This window comes from Buceros rhinoceros, unplaced genomic scaffold, assembly GCF_000710305.1.
Source record: "Buceros rhinoceros silvestris isolate BGI_N320 unplaced genomic scaffold, ASM71030v1 scaffold19941, whole genome shotgun sequence".
Lineage (NCBI taxonomy): Eukaryota > Metazoa > Chordata > Aves > Bucerotiformes > Bucerotidae > Buceros > Buceros rhinoceros.
In genome coordinates, this window is record NW_010393947.1 from 22,103 (window position 1) to 30,594 (window position 8,492).

The 8,492-nt window shown below is 45.5% G+C and overlaps 1 protein-coding gene across 1 annotated transcript in view; it reads right to left on the minus strand.

Annotated features, from left to right (window-relative positions):
* Nucleotides 1-8,492, minus strand: part of FGFR2 (fibroblast growth factor receptor 2) — an 81,215-nt gene that overhangs the window by 21,753 nt on the left and 50,970 nt on the right. The window contains 2 exon segments of the mRNA XM_010145076.1: nt 4,058-4,275; nt 8,131-8,278. Of these exon segments, the coding sequence (XP_010143378.1) occupies nt 4,058-4,275; nt 8,131-8,278 (366 nt within the window).

An 8,492-nucleotide genomic window follows, 5' to 3' on the forward strand; every position in this document is an offset into this window, starting at 1 on the left:
CTGAAGGCTCTGCCGTAGGAGTTAATGTGGAGTCACGTGCAGATACGTACGTGAATGTGATTAGTGAGCGATGCCATCAGCTGCTGACAGAAACAGCCCAGCCGAGTGACTGGATCTAGGACAACAGGGGGTTACATGCACCACACGAACCTGAGGATTCCTAATGTGAGGTGCTGACATTGGAAGCAGACCCTCCAGAAGAGCACTCCTCCCGAGACGCACCAAGCAACCCACCAGCACTGCTAGGCAAGCCAACCATTTCCACAGAGAGAAACCCAAGGACCAAGCACGACACTAAGCCAGGTTTTAAGGCAAATGCTTTGCAACATATCCTACCGCCGGGTTTGTATCTTCGACTTCAGAGTCTGCTCCTTCAAATTCATTCTGTCTTACAGCTCAGTACTATGTGAAATACTGGGTTACTTTCCTTGTTCCACATTACTCTCCTCCTTTTTCAGCTGCCATCATCATTTTGAATTAACTATTTTGCTGGGTGAGCTTAAGTCTTACTTTAAACCAATCAGTCTCTGTTCATCACCGATGCATTCATTAAATCCTTATGGAGGATTAGACTCAGCAACAACAGTAGGTATAAATTAACAGGAACATATTGAAAAGACTAAGCACAGGAAATCATTCCTCCCTACTCCAGACACGGCTACCCTCCCAAGCCAAGGGGCTCCAAACCGGACAGGCTGTCTGTGATAGCACTAACAAAATGTTCCAGCGAGGACAAACACTAACTAGGACTGGGCAAATCACAAGAGATGGGACTGAGACAAGAGATGTCTGCTTCAGTTATAATTTATTTGTTAAAAGAAAAGTAAGTTCTACAAAACAGATGTCTATCCTATCGAAGGCTACTCTTTACCTTTCAGTTCAGTGAACCTGTTGCCTAAAACCCATTCTTTAAATTGATGATGATCGATCCTACAAACTCTTCTTCCTGCTCCCTCACAGGCTGGTCCTTCTCTGCAGAAAGTGGCTGATACCATCAGAGCAGGTGCCTCCCTGCTCTGACATGGAGAGGAGGAGCTGCTCGCTGGATTCCCCTCAAGCGGCTTCTATTTCAAAAACCAAGAACCAGACCCTCGTGAGGCCAAGAGTTGTAGGGGGAGGGAACTGATAACTTCTGACTTCACCATGACCCTTCCTACGAATGTGGAAAGAGACGCATTTTGGCAGGGAAAAACCTACCTGCGTGTGGGGAATGATAAAATCCTGTAGTAGCTCAGGCGAGGGAGCACTGGAGAACCCAGCCCTGCACACCCAACCGTATGTCACCCAGCAAGACTCTGACCCCACTTAGACCAGACGGCATCGCCGCAAATGCCTCTTTGTGAGCCAGCATGGTTTTCCTGTCAGGATCCTTAGGAAGCTTGACCCAGCAGCAGAGAGCTTTGAACACAGGATCGGGAATCCCCACTCTACCGCCTCCTTTCTCTGGGATTCCAGTAAATGCCATTGCCCAGCCCGGGACCTCTGCCCAGCTCAGTCTACCTGCCACGAGCACCTCCCCTGCTCGCTCTCAGCCATCAGCTCGGCCACTTTCTCTGTTCCCCCCACACACAGCACAAAGGCAAAGGGAGAGCCTTCTGTGATCGACGGATCAGGGTTGGGAGGCAAAATCCCCTGAAATACAAATAAACTGAAACCAAAAAGTAAACCTGGCAGTACAGCAGAACAAATAACCCAGGAACACGTCCCCAGCAAACACAAACCCTCCTGGATTGTTTTTTAATTCTTCATTTGTGACAACAATTATGAAATCTAAAACCAGCTTTAGAAGATGCAGAAACTAAACAACTGCTGCAGCCTTAGAGACCACGGAGATGCAGACTGAAAAATGAAGGAAGCTGCACTGTGAGGAGCCACTCTTCAGGGACTGCTCATTCACCCCACCTCTGCGAGCTACTGCAGACCTCAGTGAAAAGACCAGTGAAACATCGAAACAGAAATTCCGCTTTCTTTGAACACTTACAGTAGTTATATTCTCCTGCAAGAGGATATGAAAGCAGAGGGCCCTTCAACGAGAAACGCCTGCTCATAAAAAAAGTACTCAGGAGAACTGAGCATAGTGGAATTTTTGCTAAGGGCTTGAAACAGGATTCACACTTACAAACATATGCTGGTTTTTTATCCCCCCTTTAAAAAGCAAAATGCTGGTTTTGCTAAGAAAATACAGAAAACCAAACAAAAAAACCCCAACCCATCTGACAAGCACGTCGTAAGACAGAGATTCTTTCCCCTGTGAAAACAACAGCTTTGGAGAAGGTCCACATTGCATCATTTACTGACACACCACCAAACAGAGGGCAGCGGTTGGCACTGCTGTCACACACAGTGAAATAATACTCTCCCCCTGAGGAACCATTTCCAACTCAGACAACTGAGCTCACACTAAACCCAGCGTATTTTTTATGCTGTCAACTTATCTCTGAGTCACCATGATGCTTTTATATTTGGGCAGAAATCTAGTAAATGTCTTTTATCTAAGCAGCTGATACATGTCTTTCGCTGGTTAAATCGACTATAGGTGAAAAGCCTCCTTTGTCCAAAACACTGCACGGATTTCTAGCCACGGAGATGGTGAATGGAGCTGAAGGCTTGTCATCTTTCTTTCTGATCAACTCAGAGTCAAAAGCCCCTCTTCTTCCCAGTGATTTCCAAGCTAATGAGTAAAATCATAAAATTACCCCAAAAAACCAAAAAGCGGCAAAGAAAGTAAGAAAAAGCAAGAATTAACATTTTTGTTTATAAAACAAACAAATATTTTTCAGATGGGGCAAAGTTCACGTCCCCCATCCCCTCGATTTTGGAAAATACTGCACTTCAGAGGAAGACAGCTAAAGCATTACTGCTCTGTCATATCTTCAACCAGGAGATCAGAAACCACGAAACAGGCATTCAGAAAAAAGTAGCTCTCTTCTAAATCGCACGGGCAAGCTGCGCCCCCACTCTAGACACCAAACACCTCCCCGGGCTGAAGAACTTTTTGGAGGCACACTATTGCTCCGACAGTCCCGATATTGTGGATAGGCCACAGAAACAATCCTGCACAACCTATCGGTGGTGCAGAGGGACCCAGAGTGAACCCTCCGATCCAACTCCCCTGCCCGGACCCCATGTCCAGCCCCTGCAGATGGTCCCTGCCTTGAGGAGTAAGGTGAGCCACCGCCTCCGACCCCAGCACCCCTCCACCTCGCAGAGCCGAAACCTGGCGGTGGCTTTGGTGGGTTCACGGGTCTCACTGCAGGAAAATCAAAACACGCTAAACACCAGCTTCAAAAGAAACAAGACTTTCAGGAGAGGGTGGTATGTGGGAACGGAGGCTGTTTTGGCACGTGATGGCTTGAGACAAAGCCAAAGTCCCGTTACTCGTTCAACGGGTTTGTTGCTCTTGGTGTTGCCCCTCTCCAGACACGCTCACTGCCAGCCGCGAGCAACTGTAAAACGTATTTGATGAGATGAGGTTATGTGCATTTTAAATCCGCCATTTGCTTTTGTTCCTCACTCACAAGCATCAGCATCTTCATCAAATTGTCTGAGATCTCTTATAGTATCACCCCTATTTTTACTTTATTACAGTCTTTTCTATTTTGGGGTGGTTTCTGGATGCTTGGCTATAAAATTCCCTTCCACTCAGTCTTCAAAATTCTTCCTGAAAAACACCTCTCTGTGACTGGTACCTAGTTACTACAATAATAGTCACCTTAGAAACATTATAAACACACAATTAAAAAGGATTCTGCTCCAAAGTCCGTTAAGGCAGTACAAATTTTTCCGTTGACTTCAACGAGCTGCGGGATCAGGCCCCCAAAATACTTTGAATACATTTTTCCCATCTCCGGGCTGCTAATAGAGACGACGCTCCGTTTCTCACGTTCCTCCTCGGGCTGCTGAGCCGAGCTGCCCTTTCTGCCCAGGCCAGTCTCCTAGGCGCCAGACTAACCCCTCCCCTACTGCAGTCAGGTGTACTGCTTGCTTATCCCCCTTCCTAAAGCTTCCATCGGAAGGATGCGCTGGCTTAGTTGTTTGGTAAAAAATTTTTTTTAACTCTTTATCTACTTTCTGTTACCTGTCTGCGCAGAGGGATTCGCTTTGTCAGCTTATGGACAGCGGGCTGGCTGCTGAAGTCAGGCTTCTTGGTGGTGTTCTTCATGCGACACAGGACGACGGTCAGCACCATGCAGGCGATGAAGAAGACCCCTATGCAGTAAATTGCTATTTCCACGTAGTCTGGAGACGTCGGATACTCTTTTTCTTTTTCAGGAGCTGGATTGGAAGTTTTGAGGAGGGAACAATCATGCCACAAAGTTAGCACACAGTACAGTCAAAGGTCAGCACAGTGCTTGGAACAACTTGAAATGGCAAAACACCAGCAATTCCTGCCGGGTGATGTACACAGTACTGTGCACGTTGAGGCCATCCTGCAATCTGGGAGTAATTTCTCTTTCTAGATCACTGCTCTGACTTCTCAGCTCGCCGTTAAGTGTGAGCTTGTGCATCTAGGGATACACCCATAGACATGTGTCTGCCTAGACAGGCAGATACGTACACACTGAAATACTGGGTGATCGAGCATCGTTCAGCGCTGAAGTGTTCAGACTAGGCTCGAGTTTATTTGGTTACTCAAATCACACTTGAAAAGCACTGTAATTCTTTTTAACCACAGAAAGACACATCTAAAGGTAAAATATTGAATTAGCTAGTTTAAAAGATTTCTAAATTGAAAACAGAAATTTGGGCTTGAGTCTGCATTGCCTGTTGATCCCAAATTTTCACTGGGATCTCAAAATACAGAGGGAAGATGGGATGAATTGGTCCCTTACCATGTTTACAAGCTCAGGTTAGGGGTCTTAAGAGGGTTTTGAGGACTCGACTGCCCAGCTGCTTGACCTGTGGTTCATGCCGGGTGCCCAGCTCCCCTGAGGGCCTTCAAAGAGCCCAATCGTGGATTAAAAAGCATAACACAAGCAAAAGCTGAATCGCTAACGATGCATTAATTAACAAGTCCCCTTTTGCGAGGGCTGCACGTTTCCAGTAACCTCACTAGGGGTTACTAGTCTGTGAGATCAGATTTTGGTGGCAGTGGTCCTGCAGAGCTGTTTCTCTGATTGAAACCATTTGGAAATTACCTTCGAGACAGCCGTACGTGCAAACGCTGCCCCTGACCCCCTATCTGGGATTCAGGCCCTGGATAAACAGCATCCCGCAGCAATCAGCAGTCACGCCGCAAGCAATGCACATCCAAGCCGAAACTTTCTCATGCCTCATTCTAGGCTTATAAAAGTATTTCATTCGAGAAGACGGGTTAAAAAAATGCCGTTCAAGCACTTGCAAAATGCAAACGCTGCTAGCAGAAGCAAGCTCTACACAAGCGCGCCTTTGCCTATTGGTGACAGACCACACAGGCTCGGTGATCTCCTAAGACTGAGATGTGATGAAGTCGCCTTGTTCAGCGTATTTTAGTAAACGGTAAGAAATTATCTGCAGACAGCGGGAACACCTCACTCCCGCAATGCGAACCTCAGCAACACGCGCATGCACGTTTGGTGCCTTTTACTCGGGACTAACGGTGAATAAACGGTGAGCACAGGATGACCCAGCACACCTCAGGTGGTTCCTGCTTTTTCAAAGGAACTCCTAAGGCAGCTGCCAACGGTTGTAAATGAGAACATTTCACTGGTGTCAAAATCAACTGCAGTTACATCTTCCAACAGCTGATAACAATTTTCAGGCAATAAAGCACATTGATGTTTGTTTCTTTTAAGGACAGAAACACCATCAACCCCCGAACAGCAAGACATGCTTTGCAGCAAAAGCAAACGCTACTTGTTTTCTTAGAGCATGCAATGTTCAAAGATGCACGGAGCCGACTCCCAAGATACGGAAGGCACTGCTTCTGTACACAACCCACTGGCAGTAAAATTCCAGTTTCCAGAAGAGGTTTGGATTGCAGATAAAAGTGAATTTCAGCGCACTGAATAGCTCAGGTGTTTTAATGAACCAGGATATGAGTGTGGCCAAATTCGCCCCAAAGCTTCACAACAAACTTTGAATTTCCTCCTCTTGAAAAAGTTTACCACGATTTTATGTGCTGATTTTCAGTTATCTCGGCGAAGTGCTAAGGAAATGCAGTTCCTTAGCATTTCTGATGTGAGAACACTTCAATTAAGTGCAACAGTCATTCCACACTCCCCTGTTTTTTGTTGTTGGGTTTTTGGAGTTGCAAATGTGTGACAGAACAATTCATTGGCTTGAGACAACTGTGTTTAAGAAGTCATCGTAAGTCATTTTCTGAGACAGAAGCTGTGCTAATTCTGCAGCAATCAACAAGGGGAAAAATAAAAAAGAGGAAAAACCACAGAAAGAGAGCAGTGTATACCTGGCAGAACTGTCAACCATGCAGTGTGAAAGGATATCCCAATAGAATTACCCGCCAAGCATGTATACTCCCCAGCATCCTCAAAAGTTACATTCCGTATATAGAGAACCTCAATTTCTTTGTCCGTGGTGTTAACACCGGCAGCCTAAAAAAAAACAGAAGAGGGAAGCAAGAGAAAAAGCTAGACATCGAGAGAATTCTTGTGGATAGGGAGATGGAGCCACAGGGCTGCAGAGGAAGAGATGCAAAGCTCCTTCCCCATCCACAATCCCTCTTCCAAAAGGCGTTTACCAACAGGTCCCAGCTCACCTCGGAAAGTAATCAACACCCTTCACCAGACCTAAACTCACCAGCTAAACATGCATGCAATCACATGACATGGAAAAATTACCCCACAAAGCTTTTTTTTTTGTCTCCTTCTTTTTTAATAGCAGAAAGTTGAAAGAAAAAGAAAGAGCAAACAAAGTAGGACAGAATGTGGGATCCTTCACATGTAGTCACCTGCTTCAGGGGAAAGAATGTACTAGAAAAATATATTCTGAAAGGATTTAAAAAAGAAAAAAAAAAGGAAAATTCTGCTCCAAAAGACACAGCTTAGTAGCCGTCTTAAGCAGCGTATGGTTCTTGCATCACCCGCTGGACTACGCTTAAATGTCGTGTGTTGCGCAGTGCTGCCAAATCTCATTTCAGTCTGGTCTGGTCATATTTGGTGGTTTGCTTCGAAGCAGAGCGGAAGGTATCTCAGCTCTTGTTCAAGAAAGAACAGTTGTAGCTCTCAGAGATATGGAGAAAAAATGAACCCCAAAGGTTCAATAACCAGGAGACAGAAATAAAATCAAATATATTTTTCTAAATGTTAGAGACTGAAAAAATATCTGGTAGGTGGTTTGGGGTTTTTTTGGTTTTTTTTTTCTGGTCTCTTTCCATGCTTGTTAAATCTCTGGCTGGACAAGTCATTATGCACCAAACCAGTCAGTGTATCCGTGATTACCCAAACTCAAACAGAGTAAATTTAGACCTGGAATGTTCCAGCTGGCCCAAGATGGGCACAGCAGGGCATCCACGACAAGGTCTTTACAATGGAGATTGAGAGAAATTATTGTTTGACACTTCTTGTCTCTGTTCCATTCAAAAAAGTTTATTTGAAATATAGGACTAGCAAATAAACACGTTTTTACCAGACCATTTTCAAGCAAATTTAATTTAATTGCAGGCATGTTGCTGCCAGTCTTTGTTATTACTGGTGGGTTACTCCCCAGTTAATAACGGGTGAATAACAACTGGAAAACCCTCCCACCCTGCACAGTCGCAGGTGACGTGGGAAGTCGTAAGGGACTAAAGTGAGCTGACTTCAGTGGGTATTTATGTGAACATTTCATATACCTACACACACACGCACGTGTATATAGACACTAACTAGGTGATAATTACATTATCCAAGGAGTACCCTGTACGTGAACGGTAAAGTGTGCAGAATTCACAACAAAACTGGACGTAAAGGCAGACACAGACACCAAGCACAAGAGAGAACAAAGACCAGCGTCAGAAGCCAGCGCTCCCGGCACACACAGAGTATTGTGGGGATTTTTCCATGGCTGCTGGTGTGACACCAGCTGCATCACCAGAGGAGGATCACAGATATACCACAAGGCCAAAGAGTTATCCTACAAGCTGCCTGCAGTCTCCCAAAGCACCGTTTTTTCCAGCTTCTACATCCAGCTTGCTTTAGAAAACGTCGTTACCTTGTGTACTCGGCAGAACAGAGAGCCAGGCAGACTGGTTGGCCTCCCCTATATAATTGGAGACCTTACAAATATATTCTCCAGCGTCCGCCTCTGTCACATTGTACAGTGTCAGCACTTCAGCATTGGAACTATTTATCCCCGAATGCTAGAACAGACCAATAACACAGGAGAACAATGTCACTGCTGCCCAAAAGGGACACCGATCTGTCTACGGTCCCACCACCAACACGTCATAAGAACACGCCTTCCACTTCATACAGGTATCAGCATCAAAACATTGAGGGGTTGGGGTCTGCTGGGGGGGGGGGGGTTGTTGTTTGTTTTTTAAATCAAAAGCAACACACGAGCAGTGAGAAACA